This window comes from Mustela erminea, chromosome 12, assembly GCF_009829155.1.
Source record: "Mustela erminea isolate mMusErm1 chromosome 12, mMusErm1.Pri, whole genome shotgun sequence".
Lineage (NCBI taxonomy): Eukaryota > Metazoa > Chordata > Mammalia > Carnivora > Mustelidae > Mustela > Mustela erminea.
Window position 1 is genome coordinate 90,556,438 of NC_045625.1, and position 21,042 is coordinate 90,577,479.

The window sequence follows — 21,042 nt, forward strand, 5'->3', positions numbered from 1 at the left end:
TTAAAGTATGAAAATGAATTAAGTATGTGATATGCCCCTGAATTTCGACGTTATCAAGTGCAAAAATACTGTGATACCAAAAACTTTTCACAGATAGCAATTAGTAACTATCTGTTGTACACAACGGAAATTATGTACCTTAAACAAAAGCAAATACTTGCAACTTGACTTCTAACCAAAAGTTAACGTTCAGCAAGTTGAAGGCAGAACTTAAAAGGTCATGAGGCATTAAAAAAAGGAACTAGCAGCATTCTCAATTAAAATTACAGAGTACGCATTAAAAACGTATGAACGGGGCGCCTGGGTGGCTCAATGGGTTAAAGCCTCTGCCTTCGGCTCGGGTCATGATCCCGGGGTCCTGGGATCAAGCCCCGCGTCAGGCTCTCTGCTCCTCGGGGAGCCTGCTTCCCCCTCTCTCTCTGCCTGCCTCTCTGCCTACTTGTGATCTCTGACAAATAAATTTAAAAAATCTTTAAAAAAAAAAAAAAAAATGACCAGTTAACTACATTCATTTGCTGTGTTCCTAAGCATTTCTAATGCGCCTGGAGAAACTCTGGGGCCCAGTACCCCTGAGAGACACAGCATCAGAAATGACACATGCATGTGACCACAGAGGTCAGTGCTCCCGAGATGCTGCTGTCCTCACTCCAGAAACATAAACCCGCTGTTTTTACGAGAACACGGTTCAAGGCTACAATGCTGAGAAGTGACTGAAAGCCAGTAAAAATTCTCTTCAAAACTAACTAAAGGGATCAGTATAATTTTCCTAGCTAGTATCATGAACAATAGTGAGTGAGTGAAAACCAACAGATACTATAGGACACTGAACACTAAATACAGCTAGTCTGGCCTTCCAGAACTCTCAATCATCTCAATGCACAGCCATCCTGGAAACAAAACCCATCAAGCAAACATTCCCTCCCCGTTTGTCAGTCCCTTCACATGTGAACAGCTGTGGCAGCTAAAACCTAACACAGCTGACAGTCAAGGCTACAGTCGGTCTCGTACCCAGCAAGAGACAGACTATCTGACACTCCTTGCTTGGGACGAAAGAAGTCAGGTTCCAAAGGGAAAATGAATAAGAAAGAAAAACGTAATAAATGATTAAAATATTTTTTATTTTCAAATTTAATTTTTTTAAGAATCTTTTATTGAAGAGAGACAGTGAGCACACACACACACGAGCGAGCGCGAGCGGAGGACTGGCAGAGGCAGAGGGAGAAGCAGAATCCCCACGGAGCAGGGAGCCCGAACCCCTTCTGCGACTCCGGGATCGTGGTGTGAGCCGAAGACAGGCATTTAACTGACTGAGCTACCCAGGCGCCCTGCTTTTATTTTTTTAATTCTAGTATCGTATGTGCTTACACAGCTCGGTGTTGCTGCTGTCACACCACACAGGAGTTTAAATTAAAGCAGTTTGTGGACGGTCTTGTCAGCCAGCTGCGCACATTTGCTGTATCTTTCTGCCCGAGTTTTGTACGCCTGCCGTGTATCGCTCTCTCATTCGATTAATAAAACTCTTGTATTTCAATACACTATTTAAAAAAGGAGTATTACAGCCTAACGGGAGGGGGAGGAATCCGACAGGTGCTGCGGATTGTCCTTTCTTGTGAACTCATCAAAACAAGAAACAGTGCTCAAAACCCTTACCCGGTGCCCCCCTCACGTTTGTGGGACACTCTCCTGAGCACATCTGGCTTTTCCTTCACTCACCTCCACAGTTCCTTGGTCCCTGAAACTTCATTCCAGACCTAGAACAAGAAAGCACAGACGAGCACGTCAGTCAACGGCAGTCGGCAGCCCGCCGGCCCGACACTGCGCGAGGGGCAGAGCGCTGCAGCAGACTCAGTGCCCGCAGGCACAGGGACTCGCCCTGCGGAGACATACTTGGGAGAGCCCAAAAAAACAACCTGATGAGTGAAAAAGGAGAGAACGTCCAACTCAACGGAGCCAAGGGGCTCCGAAGCGACTACTGATCAAGCCCCCAGTGGGAATGAAGCACTCCAGGGAGAGGTAAGACTACTCCAGCAAGATTCTGATGTAAGAAAAAAAGGAGTATTCTGCCATACTTGGAGCATAGGGTTCTGGGGAAAGGAGCTAGAGATCTGATTAGTCCCAAATCACAAAGTCCTACTTGCAAAAACTGTGAGAAGCCCCTCGGGAACTCTGGAGGAACGCAGGGTGACACTGATTGAGGACCAGGGGCTTCCGCCAAAATGGCTGCTGCACTGGCCTAGAGGATGTCCCAGAGATGTCAAAATGGTGGAACCGATTTTGGGGGAGTGGGGGTGGGGCACACAGTCAGCCCTGCTCCAGAAACTGCCCCCTGCAGAAGCATCTGGGAGAGACGACCAGAGTGCCCTGCCAGCCCTCCCTCAGGCCCACAGCTACGTCCTGGGACTCCCCGGCCTGTCCAGCCCCAGCCAGCCTGGATTCTGAAACCCACACAGCTTGGGCAGGAACCACTCTGGGGCTGTCTGTGGTCTGGCTCCACTGAAGACCCCGTCCCAGAAACCCGCTTTCTGATCCATGGTAGAGGGAACCACCTTCCTCCGAGGCCAGGTCCCCACCTCCACAGCCCTTGGTCATCTGCTAGATCAAAGTTCCTCGGTATTCTTGGCAGAAACGTAAAATTTATATTTTGCAAAAATCAAGGCAAGTCAGGCAAGAAGATTTACATATTTTCCTTTTCTTTAGCTCCCAGTTCAAACCCCTACCGAGACCTTATTTCCCAAGCACAGAAATACAACGTGTAATATGACTGGAAAAACACTCCCCACCGCTGAGGACAGCTCTGTTAGATCCTGGCCTTCATGACAGCGCGAGGCAAAGATTACCGACCTCATCTTACCTATGTCCCAGAGAAGCTGGTGCTCTCCAACGGTTTAAGTCACCCTCCTTCCGAACTCTGCGCCTAAACTACCCCGAGACTGCTGCTGGGACAGCAGCCAGGGACCCAATTCCAGCCCTGAACGGGGACTACCTGCCTGACACTGTTTCCTCACTGGTAACAAAGGGAGAAAATCCAGCATAACTGCAGTTCTCTGCTATTCCCAAATAAACCATTTTTGCGGGTAAAATAACTGGCAGTTTGATTTCCAAGGTTAACGAAACTCATTTCCTCAGCACGTATTGGCCGGGAACACTAAATGCCGAGCAACTCACTGGGTCGGAGGCAAGACGCAACACAGACATCTGCTCGCCGTCGCGAGTCCGGGAAACGGAAAAGCAGGCGTGAGAAGCTCGCTCTGCACTCGGCTGTGCGGGCTTTAGGAAGAGCTCCGCGCAGGCGGGGGCGCAGGGCGCAGGGGCGCAGGCGGGGGCGCAGGGCGCAGGGGCGCAGGCGGGGGCGCAGGCGGGGGCGCAGGCGAGGGCGCAGGGGCGCAGGGGCGCAGGAGGACGCACGTAACAGGCGCGGCCGCGCTCCAGGTGCGCAAGCGTCCGCAGCGCAGAGGACGCGCCACTCACGGGAAAACCTCGGCCCCCCAGGCAGCCCAGCAGGGAAACGCCGGAGGACTCCGGAGAGTCGGCGGGAGCGGGAAGCGGCGCCCAAGCCCATGTCAGCGGTGACACCGGCCGGCAGCGCGCCCGCGGAGGCGCACCGAGCAGAGTTCCAGCGCGGCCAAGGGCGGGCGCTTGCAGCGCTGCTCCCCGAACCGCGCAGGTTACGCCCCGGGGTCGCGAGCGCCCCCTGCCGACCGTGGCATCAGGGCCGCCGACGCCGCCTCCTAAATGGGGAACCAAGCCCGGGCACGGCCAGCCGCGAACCCTCCGCACCGGAAAGCCAGCCCTGCCTCCGCCCCGGACAGGGCGCGCTACCTTGTCCACCTGCGCGGCGCAGAGCAGGTCCCGGGCCTCCAGGAAGGAGAAAACGTGCAGCAGCTCGTGGAGCCCAAGCCGCGGCTCCATCTCGGCCCGCCGACCCCGGCCCTTGCACCCGCCACACCTCCCACACGCTTCGGCGCCTCCAGGCCAAGCGCACCTCACCGCGCTTGCGCAGAGCTGCCCCGACCCCGCCCACCCCGCCGCTCTCCCGCTTCACTCCGCCCATCTCGTCCCTCCCACCCCGCTTCCGCCCCGCAGGCCAAGCCCCGCCCACGCCACCGCGCCACTCAGCCAAACCCCGCCTACCCCGCCGCGATTTCGCCACGAAGACCAAATCCCGCCCATCCCACGGGCCAAACCCCCTCAGCCCGCGACACTTCCGGCCAAACCCACACCCACCGCGCTCCCATCACTCTCGGAACTACCCCAGCCGGCCCACGCGCTTCCGTTCCCGTCTCGCCCCACCCATCCCGCCGCACTTCCGCCCCGCAGGCCGAGCCCCGCCCCTACACTTCCGCCCCGCAGACCCCGCCCCCGCCGACTCGGCCCGCAATGCTGCAGCTGGTCTGAGTCCATCCTGTTGCGGCCAGACAGCGCTCTCCTCGTGCGGTACCCGCCTCGCCCCGCCTCTCCCCAACCTCCCGCTTACCTCTGCCGCCCCCTCGACCCTCGCCCTGACCTTCACCCGGGCACTAACGCTCACGACAGGGGCCGTGAGGCGAGGGCCGCCCCAGCCGCGGCCGCTGCCCTCACCCGGGCGGGTAAATGCCGTGTCCCGCACTGCGTCTCCACTTTTACCCTCTCAACCCGGCCTCCGACAAGGTCCTCTCGCTCACCTCGGCCGGGCCGCCCCTGCTCCTGACACTCACCCTTACCTTGACCACGACCCTCCCTTCAACCTCGCCCTGCTTCTAGCCCCCAACTCTGCTATCATCCGCCATCTCCCCACCCCAAACCCCTACCTTCACCTGATCCTGGCCCCGGAACCCTCACAGCGAACTTCACCTGGCCGTGACCCCCAGCCTCACTCTGACCTTGACTTTCAAGGTCAGGGTCAGTGGTGGAGCTGTGGGTACAAGCTCAAATTTCTACGGAGCTTAGAGCTCCCAGAAGGTCTCGAGAGGGCAGCTTAGAGTTACAGGAGACAGGCACACAGGCCTCAAACACCAGACCTCTCCCTGAAAGCCACCACTGAGTCGACCTTGTCTGCAGTGGCCTAGGAGCTTGGAGGACAACGAGCCGTCCTCAGTGTTCACAGAAGTTCATCCACATGAAGACCAAAATGGTATTTTACGAATAAAAGACCGCTAAGCTTCTCCGCTCTGTTTTCAATTCGTCCTGAACTAAGACTGCATTGTCCCAACTGTTGAGTGCTAGGGCATTAGGTCTAACAGAGTGAGTTTCTGCTGCCTTCTCTTAACCCTTTTATTTCCGTACACATTGTAGAAATGGCTTATCAAATCTTATTAAACAGCAAACAAGGGCTGATTGGGCTTGTATTTGGATTTACTAAATTAAGACACGAGTTCCAGGAATGCCTATCTCCTCACTTGCTCTGTATCTGAGTAAGGCGGGGACACGTATGGTCCTGGCTCACCCTTATCCTGAGGGTAGAGATGTTGGTACAGGCTTAAACCTGATCAGTCCCCAACCTAAGCCATCCCTGGGCTTGCCTTCTGCCACCCAGCCTCCAAATGGATGCTCCACTGTACGAAGCCCCCAGGACCAGAGTAGCCATGAATGGATCCACTTTCCTCAAGACCACAGAGAAGCAAGGGCCAGGAACTGATGCCACCTCAGCCACTACCTTCAAGAGGAATGGAAGGGGGCAGACACCAGGCAGAAATACCTGGGCTTTTCCTAATAAATCTCAAAACTGAACTAGCTTTTAATGCCTCTGAAAACAAAACCAAAACAGACCTGCCCTTCTGCCTGTGTTCCAACTGTGAGGACATCATTACACTCTGTGCTCCCCTGAACTGGGACCGTCCCTGACTGGGAGGCCAGGGCCTGAAGGACCAGCACCATGACAGGCACAGCCCCAAAGCCCACAAAGTCAGCAGCGCACAGATGGGAAGCTGACAGCGCAGGCTGCTGGTCTCCTCTGCTGAGGCTACACGTGCTCATCGCCTGGCTGGGAGCAGGACCAGGCGTGGAGTGGACCAAGGGAGGCTGAGTAGAGACCATGGGAGGTCGAGTCAGGCTAAGCAGAAGAACAAGGCTGGGGGGCTCTGGGGAGCAGGACAGCAGGGCTGGTCCAGCGTCTCAGCCTTCTGGGATGAAGGGCCGGATCAGCTCCGGGTTCAACAGTGACTCTTCGAGAGGCCGGTCCACGTGGAAGTCATGGACGTGGGGGGGCCCTGGGTGGGCCTTGGGAGCAGGTCCCCCTGGGCGCTGGGGAATCGGCAGCTCTGAAGGGTGGGCAGGCAGGGGAGCCGTGAAGAAGTACTGGTGCAGGAGGGCCTGGGGGCAGCAACAAGGGACAGCAGAAGGAAATCAGTCACCTCACCATCCCAGCCTCGGTGCACTTCCCCGGGAGGGGGGCATCTGCGCGCTCCCCTCCCAAGGCTCGCTCCCACAGCATCTGAACGCTCATCGTCTGAGCGCTGTTCCAGAGGCTGGCTGAACCAAGAACCTGCCCTCGAGAAGTCTTCCGCGAGTCAGGGGTGCCGTGGCGGACAACATAGAGGAGGAAGATACAGGGTGCAGCACATGACTAGGGCTGCGGCAGAGACAGCAAGTGGTGAGGGACGCTGGAGAGGTTGCAGGCCTGCAGAGCGCGGCTAGACCAGAGAGCTGAGAGGTGCGCGGGTAAGGCCTGAGGACACGGAGTGCACCTGCAGCCCAGGGGGGAATAAGCAAAGGGGCAGGAGCTGGCAGGGCCAGAGGTGATGGCCCCAAGTGTGTGACACCCTTGGGCCCCTTGGATCTGGGCTTCTGCTTGTGGGGGAGGCAGTGTGCAGGGGCTCAGACTGTGGGCTCAGACTGCGGGAAGTGGTCAGATGATCTCCACCCACTTTAGACATCCTGATGTTGTGAGAACACACAGAGCTAGTGCTGAGAGCAGCCGTGAGGCTGGGGACACGGGTACACCCAGGACAGAGGCCCTGGCACTACTGGCCAGCAGCCCATGGCCCCCCCCATCCTTCCCTGCCACACAGCCCACCCTTCTGGGTACCCCCTGCCAGACTCTGCTCATCATTTCTCCCCTGCTTAAACCTGCACTCCCCAAAGTCAGTCCCAACTCCCCACCCCCAGGGCCCAGGATGATACCGGGTGTGTGCAGGTGCGGAGTATGTGTTGAAGGGATGAGGGTGCCAGTCACCGATAATCTAGATACTCTCTTCTGCAAGGTGGGCATGGGGCTTTTGACTAGCCCCTGACCCCCGGGCTCTGGTTCCAGCCCGTCACAGGTCCTGAGGGGCCTCAGCCTTGGGCTTGCAGGGCCCGAGCGAGGAGGATCAGGGACAGCGGGTCACCGTACCTGGGAGGCTGCGATGCGCTGGCGCGGGGGGTAGAGGAGGAACTGCCCCAGCAGGTCCAAGGCTTGAGGAGACGCGTCGGGCAGCACCTCCTCCAGGGGCACAGGCGCCTGCTCCTTGAAGGAGATCTTGTTGTAGTCGGGCAGCTCCATGATCTCCTAGAACCACCGTCATTAGTTTTTGCCCACTGTACCCCCCACTCACTCTCCCCCGCAGCTCCCGCTGTCACTCCTGAATTCCCACATCCGCTCCCTGACTCAGGCACCTGCGCCATACCCAGCTCGGTGAGAAGTGCAAGTGTGCTGGGCGGGAAGGGGCAGGCCCTGGCCTCAGGCACCCAGCAGGGCAGAAAGGGAGAAGCCCCCAAGGGAGGCCAGGACAGTGGTCTGGGAGGTCAAGGAGACATGGGGCCACAAGGAGAAGGTGCAGGAAAGGACAGCCCTGGCCACTGGGGGGAAGGGAGGACCCCTACCCCCACCCCCACCCCACCGGGAACCCCTGCAAACCGGCCAGACTTGAGGACTGGGGGTGCCCAAGATTCGAAGCACACAGCAAAGCTGTTCGATGTCGTTCTCCCCAGGAAATAGAGGGGAACCGTTCAGCAATTCCCCCAGGATGCAGCCCACAGCCCTGTGGATACAGACCCAAATTGCTCAGAGATCTCACACCGGGACCCAGATCGCCCCCCGCCAGCTCCGTCGCCTCACACCAAGGACACAGATCTTCCCACACAGCACCCACACCCGCACACTGGAGCCAAGGCACCATGAAACAGCACAGATGCTTCAGATCTAGGAATACAAATTCATACACAAAGACCACAAGCCTAGAACACAGAACGCATCCTCCTACCAAAGAGCTCACTGGCCTCAACCCTAGAAAACACAGCAACACCCTAAACAGTTCTGAGACTTCTCAGAGCCTCATTTCTGGAACACGCAGCTACCACCTCACACTCCCCACCTTCTGGGCCACACCTCCAAAACTGCCTCCACATCGCAAGCTCTTAGGCATGTACAGACCATCCTGGCCCAAATAAAGGCTCAGAGAGATCTGGGCCTCTGGAGAGCTCACCTCCTGGGGTATACGCAACCCCCTGCCCAGTAATGCGGATGATCCCTATGTCTTTGACCCCAGACCACGTCCCGCACTCCAGCCCGCAAGCTTCCCACTCTGAACACACCGAACCCCCACCCAGCTCAAAAATGTCAGAGAAGAAAACTGACCCCAAACTCCTCAGAGATCCTCCAACCAGGGAAGACACCCCCAAATGTCTCAGCAACCCCAGGAGAAAAAACCCAGATTCCCCCACACCCAGCCCCCAGGAGCCTCACCACAAGTCAACGCCCTGGTCATACTGTCGGGCACCGTACAGGAGCTCAGGCGCTCGGTACCACCTGTAGGGGGTGGGGGGAACAGACAGTCACAACCAGGTCACCGGTCTGCCAGAAGGCTGCCCGGACAGGTCACCCCAGCCCCACATCAGCCCCACAAGCAATATCTGAACTGAAGGTCCAGAAGCATCTCATCCCCAGTGAGAAGCTGGGGCCCACCCACTGCCAAGCCCTGCCTGGGAACTGGCCTTCCCTACCTGGTGGCCACCTGATGTGTGTAGAGGCGGCTGCCGTCTGGGGAAAAGACCCGGGCCAGACCAAAGTCCGCTATCTTGAGCTGGCCTGACGCACTGATGAGCAGGTTGGCTGGTTTCAGGTCCTGAGCGCACCAAAGGAGGCATGAGCTCCTCCCGATCCCCCAGAGGCCCTTGGGAGGAGAGCTCGGCAGGCTAAGCACACAGGTCAGCCCGGCTCCCCATCCTCAGGGCCACTTACTCTTTGGTGTGGCCATACCACAGGTCCCATCCGGCCACACCTTCTTCAAGGGCTGGCCCCGCAGGTCCCGCTGCAGCCCGTGCCGAGACTGACCCGATGCACGATGTTGTTGGCATGGCAGAATGCGACACCCTTGAGCAGCATCTGCAGGTAGCTCTTGACCTGCGCGGGGACCAGCGGCCTCTGTGCGTGGCGCACCACCTCAGCCAGATCCGACAGCATGAACTCGAAGGCCAGCACAAAGCCCGCGCCGTGCGGGAACACAGCCTTCAGCTGCACCACCTGCGGGGTGGACGTGCTGTCAGCCCTGGAACCACAGTGCTCAGACCCTCCCGGGATGCCCAGCGTCTGCCCTGACGGAGGACAATGCAGGCAGAGGGGATGCAGGATCTGAGCTCAGAAGGGGAGCTCAGGGTTCCCTACTTGCTGCCTGCTCTGGAGAGAAGGCAGGTCCCCATCTACCGCTGCACTCCCACTCAAGGAAAGGTCTATGGAAGGTCACCTAGGGCAGGGTCTGGTCATCCACCCAGACCAGTAACTAGAAAATCACCAGGGGGAGGGGGGAGGGGTCTCTCTCTCTCTCTCTCACACACACACACACACACACACACACACACACACAACACACAACACAGCACAGGTCTCTTCTGGTTTCCTGTAGGGCCGTGAAGTCCCAGCATCAGGAGACAAGTCACACATACTTCCTGAGGGCCCATGGGGGTCACAAGGACGAGGCAGCTCAGCCGTGAGCCGTGACAAGTCCTGACAACCTTGAGCAGCTCACAGCAGAGACACACACAGCTGACACAGGGGCAAGCAAACCCCCGGGGAGTGTCCGGGTTCTGAAGAGGACAGACAGAATCAAACCGGAGGGGTCAGCAACACAGGGACGTGGGAAGGGGCTGAGGGCAGAGGCCCGCAAGCACAAAGGCCGGAGGTGGGAACAGGAAGGAGGCTGGAGGGATGCGGGCATGTAGGATCCTCTAGGGGAAGGACATTTGCGCAGTTCTGTGCTGTGGCCTGGACGGTGTAGGAAGAGGCACTTCAGAAGGGTGTGGAAGGGATGAAGAGAAGGGCTGGAGTTGGCCGCGTCGGGAAAAGCCGGTGCGCTCTTCCAGCAGGCAAGTGCGCGCCGCCGTCTACACTGACGGGGGACAGGAGCACAGTGAGGAAGCAGCTGCGCTGGCCCTGGTGAGAGCTGCAGGTGGCCAGGGCTTAATCTGGAGGGTTTTACAGTAGAATCTTCTGGGCTGCGGACCGGGTTGAGGGCCTCTGTCACCAGCCTTCTTACGGGCTCCCCCCCACACACACACGTGGGCTGTCTGCATGACCTTGGACTGTCCTCAAAAAAATGTGAATAGCCTTATTGCTGGTTTTCAGACTCTGAAGGCAGCACAGTCATTTCACAGATCACACACATACATTCAGGTAATACACAGAATTATAAAGAGACAAACAAAAGAAAAATCCTATCACCTACAATCAACCTTAGAGTACATTCTATCAGACAGATATGGATTGTACTAATACATATTCACATGTATAGAGACACGCATTTTCATACAAAACTGAACAACATATTTTTAGATGTGCTTTATAAACTGTTTTACAACATGCTTTTGTTATATATCCAATATACCACAGATATCTCCAGAGGACATCAGACTGTCACTCCCCAGGCTTGAGAGAAAGCAGTGAAGATCATGAGGCTGGGGTATAGGTGTCCCTCCCCGTGCGCTCACAGCACATCCAGCCCCATCACAGCAGGACCGAGCCACGTGGGCCCCGCCGTCTCTGAGCATCTCCCCTACTGCACTGAAGTTATCAGAAGCCCAACTGGGGCCCATGCCCAGCACAGGGTACAGCCTAGGGACGGCTCCCAGGTTACAACATCTGGACTCCTCCATCAGACCGCACCCAAAGCCTCCACGGACCAGCTGCCTGCCCACAGCTGGCGGAGGAGCCTCCTCCCCTGGCCTGAGACCAGGGAGATCCTGAACTCCGCCTTGCAGAGCAGCGGAAAACCCAGAATGACAGTGGACCTAACACAGTTCACCCTGCCTGTGGAACAGAACAGAAGCTCAATAGAGACAGATACCATTATCATTACAAATCGTCACATGTTTCATGAAAAGAAACCAGTGAATAAGTAAACGAATAAGGAGTACAGGCAGAAATACGTGCGTGAACAGGAGGGAATGCGTGCGGAATGACGTAAGCGGGGCCGAGGTGGACGGGACAGGGAGTGAGGGAGGGCGCGGGAGGAGCACAGGGAGGCTCCGGAAAGGGGCCCTCGGAGCCCGGCCCCACTCACGTGCTGATTGTCCTCGATCTCCTGCAGAGCCTTGATCTCCCGCAGGGCCTGGTTGGGGATGCCATCCTCCAGCCGCCGCAGGGCCACCTTCTTGAGCGCCACGATCTCTCCAGTCTGCGGGACAGAGCGCAGACACTGCCACCCGTCCCGCGCTGGGGAAGGGCGTGCGCCGACGGGGCAGGCGCCATCTGGGGGGACGCAGAGGCCCGAGGCCCCCGTGGAAGTGGGAAGCGCCCCCACCCCGTTCTGGAGGGAAGTCGGGCGCAGCCTGGGACCCAGCTGTTGCAGAGCTGCGCGAACAGCTCCGCGTGCCCCCTGGGGCCCTCGCGGACGACTGCGGCGGCATCGCGGGTGGGCGGGCAGCTGACCGCAACCTGACGGCCCCCGCGGAAGGGGGCCTGAGTGGTGGGCGCACAGCACGAAGCGGGGCGGGGAGGCGGGCGCAGCGGTGCAGACGTGGGCACGGGAAACACGGGGGGTTGTCGCCCGGCCACGAACGGCTGAAGGAGAAGGGGGCCCGCGCGCCGCCCCGCGGCTCTGCTCACCTCCACGTGCTTGGCCTTGAAGACGATGCCGTGCGCGCCCTCCCCGATGCGGCCCAGGATGCAGTACTGGTCCATGCCCGCGCCCCGCACGCCCCGCCCCGCCCCGCCGGCCCGACGCCGCTGCCTAGCAACGGGCTGTCTCCCAGCTCCGGCCCGGGCGGGCGGCAGCAGCTGCGGACGGCGTCCGGGCCTCGTCTACGCCTTCTCCGGGTCCCCGCGGTCAGGCCGCCGCCTACTACATTCGGAGAAAACCGTGGTGCCCAGGACGCTCCCGCACCGGGGCCCCGGAACAATGGCGCCCGGTGCCCCCTGCCCGCAACTCCCAGGTGTCACGTGACCGGCGACGCTGGGGCACGCAGCGGGGGGTGGGGCCGCACAGCCTGGGGGTGGGGCTTCGCGTTCAGGTGGGCGGGGCGGGGCGGAGCTGCGCGTCGCGACAGGCGGGCCTCGCAGGTGAGGGGCGGGGCTGCGTGACTGAGGCGGGGCCTCCCGGCGACGGGGCGGGGCCTCTTGGAGAGGCGGGGCCAGCTCCGTCCCAGCGGGCCAGGATGCCCAGTCGCGCCAGTTTCCGGGACACTCTGGAGCCAATGATGTTGGGAATCTGGTTCAGGGCCAGGTTGTGGAGGGAAAGTCAGTGAGGCCTCCCTTCTGGAAGGTCAGCTGCAACACGTAGACACATCTTTTAAAAAGCTCAAACTCTGACCAGAAAGTCCATGCCTAAGGCTTCTCACGACGAAATATTTGGAGGAATTCGCATGACTGAATCTGAAGAAGTGCATACCATCAAAGGACACTGACAGAAAATACAAGTTGCTCTTAACCCCCTGAAAAGATGCTCAATCTCACACACAAGATAAATGCAAAATAACCTACAATTTTCCACCTATCAAGTGACTAATGATCCCAGATCTAAGTCCGTTAGCCAGGCTACGGGAAAACAGGAGCTTTGTAACTTGGCAATGCTGATAAGTTACAGATGCATACCCCTGGACTCAGGGAGTCCACTTCCAGAAATTCCCCAACAGATACACTACACACACGTGGGATGACCTGTGCAAAGTTACTCACTGCAGCACTGTGGGGAGAGCAAAAAATAGCAAACACCACAGATGTCCACAGTAAGAGACTGCCTAAATGATGGCACACCCATCTAGTGGAATATGTGGTCTTAGAAATGAACAAGGATGCTTTTTAGTGTGCAGCAATAAGAAGACTTCTAAGATACACTGTATAAAAAGACAAGATGCAGAACAGAGCATACAGTGTGCCCCTAGCTGTGTAAAGAAAAGAAAAAAAAAGTCTAATGTCTGTTCATCCATTACAAGATAAATGCAAAGATACACAAGATTTCAGAACTGTGGTTAACTGGTGGAGCGACTGGAAGAACTGGGGACAGAAGGAGGTAAAGGTTTCTCTGGGCCTTTTTGTATTCATTGTGTTTTGAACCTTATCGTTTATTAATTTTTCAAAAAGGTAAATATTTTCTAGCTCAGATGTTCCACCTTTGTTTTAAAAATTGCAGAAGAATGCCTTGATGTCCATACAAGAATGTTCACCCTGTCTGATGATAGCAGAGGCCAGAAAGTAACCCAAATATCCCACGTTAGAATGGGTGCATAAATTACGGGAGTGCCTTAGCATGGAATATTCTGTAGCTATTACAAATGGTGAGGAAAAGGATGTGGCTTGGGGAAAGGATGGTCTTCAAAAAATAGTCCTGGATCATTTGAAAGGTCATATGAAGAAAAAAATGTATAGTGACCCAAACCTTACACCATACACAAAAACTGATCCCAGATGAACTGCAAAAACTAAATATGGAAGGTAAACAATGAGGTTTTAGAAGAAAACAGAGTATCTTAATGACTTTGCATTAAGTAAGATTTTTCTTAAAGAGATTATAGAAAGTACTAAAAGGGAAAGTGTAAGTACTAACATGAGAAATTGGACTTTATCAATAGTGAGAACCTCTGTCTTTCAAGAGATACCATTAGAGAGTGAAAAAGAAAGCTACAGAAAGGGAGAAAATACCAAAATACATATATATGACTAAGGGCTCCTATCTAGAACTTATAAAGAACTCATAAAACAACTGAGAAGCAGACAACCTTACCAGAAAAATGGGCAAAACCTAGAGTAGGCACTTCACAAAAGGTAATACACAAATAGCCAATAAATGTTTGACAAGTTCTGTGCTAACTTCACTAGCCATCAGGAAATTTCAAATTAAAACCATAATTGTACTGGGCGCCTGGGTGGCTCAGCTGGTTGAACGTCCGACTCTTAATTTCAGCTCAGGTCATGATCTCAGGGTCGTGGGACTGAGCCCAGCATCAGGCTCCAGGCTCAGCAGGGAGTCAGCTTGTCTCTCTCCCTCCCCCAACTCATGCTCTCTTCTCTAAATAAATAAACAAATAAATAAATCTTTTAAAAGCTCATAATTTTGCTGTAACCACCCAAAATCACTTAAATAAAAAAGAGAGACAAAACGAAATGCTGGCAAAGATGTAGTGCAGCCAGAATACTCACACACTGCTGATGTGAGTGCAAGTTCATAAAACCACTTTGAACACTGTTTGATACTATCTTGTCATATTCATATGGCGATTTTACATATTTACAGATAAATAGATAGACACACATACATATACATAATCTAGTAATTCCATCCCTGGGAATTAAATGTGGCAGAAGTGAATATATGTATGTTCCTGACGGACACGCAGATTCATAGCAGCACTCATTAATACACTAAACCCAGAAACAACCCAAATGTCTACAGTAGAATGGACAAGTAAACTGAAATACTCACCCAATGGAGAACCACACAGTAACGAGCATGAACAAAGCATCGCCGCTGGCAACAACACGGATGATCCAGAAACAATGTTGAGTGAAGAAGCTAGTCACAAAAGAATGTAAAATGGTGCACCCACTGTGGAAAACAGCATGGTGGTTCCTCAGAAAGTTAAAAATAGAACTGCCATATGATCCAGCAAATCTACTTTTGGGTATATAACCAAAACAAGTGAAAGTAGTATCTTGAAGAGATATTTGTACACCTATTTTTATACCAGCATTATTTACAACAGCCCGGAGGAGGAAGCAACCCAGCTGTGCATCAACAGATGAAGAGGATTTTTAAATGTGGCATATATGTGCAATAGACAAGTATTTATTCTTAAAAAGGGAGGAAATTCTGACACATGTTACAGCATGAATGGACCTTGAGGACATTATGCTAAGTGAATTAATCCAGTCACAAAGACAAATACCGTAGGATTCCACTTATATGAGTTATTTAAAATTGTCAAATTCATAGAAATAGGAAGCAGACTGGTCAGTGCTAGTGGCTGGAAGGGAGTGGGATGAGGGAAATAGGGAGTTATTGTTTCGTGGGTATAGCATTTTGATTTTGCCAAATGGAAAGTTCTGGATATTGGTTGCCCAACAATATAAATATACTTAACCCTACTGAACTATACACTTAAAAATGGTTCAAAACACAAAAGAAATTATTCAGATGGTAAACTATATGTTTGTTTTTTCTCCACAATGACTTTTTTTTAATTAAAAATCTAAAAAGACTGGAGTGGCTCAATCAGTTATGTATCTACCTTCAGCTCAGGTCATGGTTCCTGGGTTCTGGGATCCAGCCCCACATTGCACTCCCTGCTCAGCAGTGAGTCGGCTCCTGTGTCTCCCTCTGCCTCCCCCCTCATGCTCTCTCTCTCCCTCTCAACTAAATAAAATGTATTTGAAAAACACTAGGATAAATAATAACAGAAAGCTTCACAAATTGGGGGAGGGGGAGATAATGCACAGATTTTAGAAGCTGAGTGAACCCCAAACAGAATAAACTCAAAGAGATCCATTCCCAGAACCATCATAATCAAATTTCTGGACACTAAAGGGAAAAGAACATTTGAAAACATCCACAGAGAGACGATACATTGCCCACCCAGAGTATAATGTCTCCAGTGACTGTGATTTCTCACCAGAAGCCACAGAGGCCAGAGAAGTGGCACCACGTTTTGCAGGTGCTAAGAGAAGAATTCCATATCCAGTGAGAAAACCCATCAAAAATGAAAGGGAAATGAAGACGTTCTCAAAGGAAAGAAAACAGGTTTTGTTGTTAGCAGACCTCACCTAGAGGAATTGCTAAAGGAAGTCCTTGAGACAGAAGGGAAATGATAACAGAAGAAAGCAGGGAATGTTGGGAGTGAAAAAGAGGAGCCGAATGGGTTAATATTTGGCGAATATAATAGATTCTTCTTCTCCACCTGGGTTTTAAAAATTGTTTGATATTTGAAAGCAAAATTATAGCATTGTTTGAAGTCATTCTCAAAGTTGTCACAGACAATACTGAAAATGAAAAGAAAAAAATGCTTAAAAAAAAAAAGTTCACAGAAGCTAACGAAAGAGCTCCCAACAGCCAGCGCTGTAACTGTTCAACTGACAAAATAAATAATGTAGTATTGTATTATCGCCCCAAGTAGAAGTAAATGTCCATGGATCCATAGTAATATAAATGATTGAATAAATAAACAGATGGAGGATAATGGAAAGTGTCTTATGCAGAAGAAATAATTTATATAGATACTCTCATCTCAGAGGTGCAGCGTGACTCCCCGATCCTTTGTGCACATGGTACATTGTGTCTTCCTGGCAAAGAGGACAGTATGGAAAGTGACTAAAAGAACTATGCAGGGGAGACACTTGACAGAGATCATCTCAGCCAGGAGATCAAGGTTGACATCACTAGTGATAAGTTGTGGTGGCACCTTATCACTGATAGGTGGAGAGAATAGAACTTTACCTCTGTGGTCTCCACCCCTTCCCATTAGCAGTCATTCCCCCTTTCTCTCTTCTCCCAACCCTGGGCAACCACTAATCCACTTTCTATCGCTATGAATTCACCTAGTTTGGACATTTCCTATAATCATATATGTGACATTTTGTGTCTGATTTTCTTCACTTAGCATATTTTCAAGGTTCATCCATGTTGTAACGTATCAGTATCTCATTCCTTTTTTATGAGTAAATCACATCCATCATATGGGCATACCTCATTTTGTTTATTCATTCCTTAGGTGATGGACATTTTGATTGGTTCCATTTTTTGGTTCTGTTAGCGCTGCTATGAACATTTGTGTACAAGTTTTTGTGTGAAATTATGTTTTTGGTTCTCTTAGGTATATATGTAGGGGTGGAACTGCATGGCCATATGGTAACAATGTTTAACTCTTTGAGTCACTGCCACACTGTTGTCCAAAGTGGCGCACCTGTTTACATTCCCACCAGAGGTGTATGAGAGTTCCCATTTCCCCACATCCTTGCCAATACATTGACCATCTTTTTTAATTTCAGTCACCCTGATACGGTGAGCATACAGTGGTTTGATTTGCATTTCCCTAATAACGAATACTGTTGAGCATATTTTTATGCGCTTGTAGGCCATTTGTATATCTTCAAGCCCTTTCCCCATTGTCTATTGGGATATTTGTCTTCATATTGTTGACCTGAAAGAGTTCTTTATGTGTTCTGGGGGCTACATTTTTATCAAATATGTGATTTGCAGATATTTTCGCCTATTCTGGGAGTTTTTTTCACTTTCTTGATAGTGTTCTTTGAAGCATAAATTTCATTTCAAATTTCAAGCATAAATGAAAAAAGATATGATGCTTTTGCCATAGGCATCATATCTAAAAAAACCATTGACTAATCCAAGACCACAAAGACTTGTATTTTCTTCTAAGAGTTTCATAGGGTTAGCTCTTACATTTAGGTCTTTGACCCATTTCGAGTTCATCTTTTTTTTTTTTTAAGATTTTATTTATTTATTTGACAGGCAGAGATCACAAGAAGGCAGAGAGGCAGGCAGAGAGAGAGGAGAAAGCAAGCTCCCCGCTGAGCAGAGAGCCTGATGCGGGACTCGATCCCAGGACTCTGGGATCATGACCTGAGCTGAAGGCAGAGGACTTAACCCACTGAGCCACCCAGGTGCCCCTCGAGTTCATCTTTTGATGTGGTTTGAGACAGAGGTCCAACTTCATTATTTTGAATATGGATATACAGTTGTCTTAGCGTATCTATTGAAAGGACTATTCCTCTCTTTTTGCGTTGTCTTGGAACACTTGTCAAAAATCAGCTGACCGTAATATATGGGCTTTTCTTCTGGACTACCAATTGTATTCCACTAGTTTGTCTATCCTTATGCCAGTATCACCCAGTTTTTTTTTTTAAAGATTTTATTTATTTATTTGAGAGAGAGACAGTGAGAGAGAGCATGAGCGAGGAGAAGGTCAGAGAGAGAAGCAGACTCCCCGTGGAGCTGGGAGCCCGATGCGGGACTCGATCCCGGGACTCCGGGATCATGACTTGAGCTGAAGGCAGTCGTCCAACCAACTGAGCCACCCAGGCATCCACAGTATCACCCAGTCTTGATTATTGTAGCTTTGCAGTAAAATTTGAAACCAGGAAATGTGAATCTTTTAATTTTATCCCTATTTTTCAGGATTCTTTTGGCTATTCTGGGTCCCTTGCATTTTCATATGAATTTTAGGATCAGCTTGTTAATTTCTACAAAAAAAGTGAACTAGGGGCGCCTGGCTGGCTCAGTGGGTTGAGCCTCTGCCTTCGGCTTAAGTCATGGTCTCAGGGTCCTGGGATCGAGCCCCGCACTGGGCTCTCTGCTCAGCAGGGAGCCTGCTTCCCCTTCTCTCTCTGCTTGCTTCTCTGCCTACTTGTGATCTCTGTCTGTCAAATAAATAAATAAAATCTTTAAAAAAAAAAAAAGTGAACTAGATTTTGTAAGGACCGTAATGTATCTGTACATAATCTGGGGAGTTTTGCCATCTTAAAGATATTGTCTTCTACTCCATGAAGATAGGCTGCCATTCTATTTATTTAGATCTTCTTTAATTCTTTCAATGATGTTTTGTGTAGTTTTCAGTGCAACATCGCTGAATGCTTTTATTAGCTTTTATCATTTTCATGTGGATTCCTTGGTGTTTTTTGCGTACAAAATCATGTCCTCCATAAATGGAGATAGTTTACATCTGTCTTTTAATCTAGATGCCTTCTATTTCTTCTTGTTGTCTAATAGCCCTGGCTAGAACCTCCAGTAAAATGCTAAGTAGAAGTGGAGAAACCAGACGTGGTTGCCCTGTTCCCGATATTACGGAGAAAACTTTCAGTCTTCCACCATTAAGCATGATATCACTTGTGGGATTTTTCACAGATGCCTCTACTAGGTTGAAGAAGCTCCCTTCTATTCTTATTTTGTTGGATATTTTTATCCTGTAAGGGTTTTGGATTTGTTAAATGTGGGTTTTCTTTTCTGTGTCTATGGAGTAGCATGTGGAATTTGTCCTTTATTAATATGGTATATTACACTGCTTGATTTTCTTATTTTGAACCCACTTGGCATTCCTTGGATAAATCTCACTTAGTCATTATGCATAAGCTATTTTGAGAAAAGCATCCTTTATTTTTCAGAGCAGTCCTATAGTCACGATGAAATTGAGGAGAAAATACAAAGTTCCCATATACTCCCTTTCCTCACAAACACACAGCTTCCTCCACCAACAACATCCTGCTCTAGAGTGGTACATTTATTAGAATCAATGAACCAACACTAATACATCATTATTATTCAAAGTCTACGGTCTACATTAAGAACTACTTTTGGTGTTGTACATTCTATGGATTTTGACAAATGCTTAATAGCATGTACCCACCATTCCACTATTATATAGAATAGTTTCATTGCCCTAGAAATCCTCTGTGCTTATCCTATTCAAACCCTTTCCCCTAATTCCTGACAACCACTAAATTTTTTACTGTCTCCATAGTTTGGGGTATTCCAGGATGTCACAGGGTGGCATTGCACAGTATGTAGCCTTCTTTAGATTGGCTTCTTTCACGTAGCATTACACATTTCAGGTTCCTTTATGTCCTTTCCTGGCTTGATAGCTTATTTTTATCTTTTTATTTTGAAAAAAATTTTTTAAGATTTTTTTTTTTTAATTTATTTGACAGACAGAGATCACAAGTAGGCAGAGAGGCAGGCAGAGAGAGAGGAGGAAGCAGGCTCCCCACCGAGTAGAGAGCCCAGTGCGGGGCTCGATGATCTGAGATCCACAATGTGAAGATCATGACCTGAGCCGAAGGCAGAGGCTTTAACCCAATGAGCCAACCAGGCGCCCCTATTTTGAAATTATTTTAATATACAAAACATTGGAACAACAACAAAAAAGAAATGAAAGAAAAACAGAAAACATACAGGCAAATTTTTACTCCAGGAGCTTCTCAAATCCTCACTTGTCCACCAACGCCCAAGATGAAAAATTTTTCTGAAAAGGTATTCAGGGTCCCTGGGTGGCGCAGCTGGTTGAGCGAATGAATGACTTGGTTTTGGCTTGGGCCCTGATCTTAGGATCTTGAGATCAAGCCCCACTTTGGGCTCGGAGCTCAGTGAAGAATCAGCTTGAGTTTCTCTCTCTCCCTCTGCCCTTCCCTGCACTTGCTCTCTCTGTTGCTCTCTCTCTCTCTAAAATGAGTAAATACATCTTTTAAAAAAATTAAGGTATTCAGTCACCAACAATGATGTTATTAATAGCAATATGGATCAATTTCACAAAAAGGCCAATAAATCCCATTAGAGCAAAACCTATTGCTGTTGCCATGGCAATCTTCTGGAACTCTTTTCTACCAGGTTTAGTGCATCTTTTAACTGGACAAATTGAGTCCTTCTCAAACTGCCGACTTGGCTCAATGAACTGCATCACCTAATCCATGATGCTGCCCACTAACACCTCAGATGCCCAGGACATGTAGCACAAAAGTGGACTAGCTCATTTCTTTTTAGCACTTAGTAATATTCCATTGTTTGGATGTACTAAAGTTTATTTATCCAATCACCTACTAAAGGGTATCTTGGTTCTTCCAAGTTCTGGCAGTTACGGAATAAAGCTGCTATAAACATCCACCTGCAGGTGCTGTGTAGACATAAGCTTCCCACCCCTTTGGGTAGATACCAAAAC

At 51.0% G+C, this 21,042-nt stretch overlaps 2 protein-coding genes and 1 pseudogene across 4 annotated transcripts in view; all 3 read right to left on the reverse strand.

The window, feature by feature from the left end:
• Window positions 1–3,963, reverse strand: part of LOC116571044 (F-box/WD repeat-containing protein 12-like) — a 33,224-nt gene extending 29,261 nt beyond the window's left edge. Inside the window, exons 1-2 of one of the 2 annotated variants that reach the window (XM_032308740.1) lie at window positions 3,820–3,963; window positions 1,714–1,751 (exon numbers count right to left, since the gene is read on the reverse strand). In XM_032308740.1, coding sequence (XP_032164631.1) covers window positions 1,714–1,751; window positions 3,820–3,909 — 128 coding nt within the window. In that variant the 5' untranslated portion in view covers window positions 3,910–3,963. Of the gene's footprint in view, window positions 1–1,650; window positions 1,752–3,819 lie in introns of both variants that reach the window. The other variant, XM_032308741.1, reaches the window with a different exon arrangement.
• A 1,175-nt stretch (window positions 3,964–5,138) lies between these two features.
• CDK20 (cyclin dependent kinase 20) lies at window positions 5,139–12,343 on the reverse strand. 2 transcript variants are annotated; one of them, XM_032308743.1, is made up of 8 exons: window positions 11,996–12,343; window positions 11,451–11,564; window positions 9,230–9,418; window positions 8,899–9,020; window positions 8,642–8,704; window positions 7,823–7,937; window positions 7,310–7,465; window positions 5,139–6,288 (listed from the first exon to the last, which is right to left on the reverse strand). In XM_032308743.1, the coding sequence occupies exons 1-8, from the start codon at window positions 12,068–12,070 to the stop codon at window positions 6,091–6,093; spliced, it is 1,032 nt and encodes a 343-aa protein (XP_032164634.1). In that variant the 5' UTR covers window positions 12,071–12,343; the 3' UTR covers window positions 5,139–6,090. The 2 variants fall into 2 exon arrangements, with proteins under 2 accessions (XP_032164634.1, XP_032164633.1); XM_032308742.1 differs by having other exon boundaries at window positions 7,814–7,937.
• An 8,238-nt stretch (window positions 12,344–20,581) lies between these two features.
• Window positions 20,582–20,796, reverse strand: LOC116571046 (annotated as a pseudogene).
• Window positions 20,797–21,042: the final 246 nt, after the last annotated feature.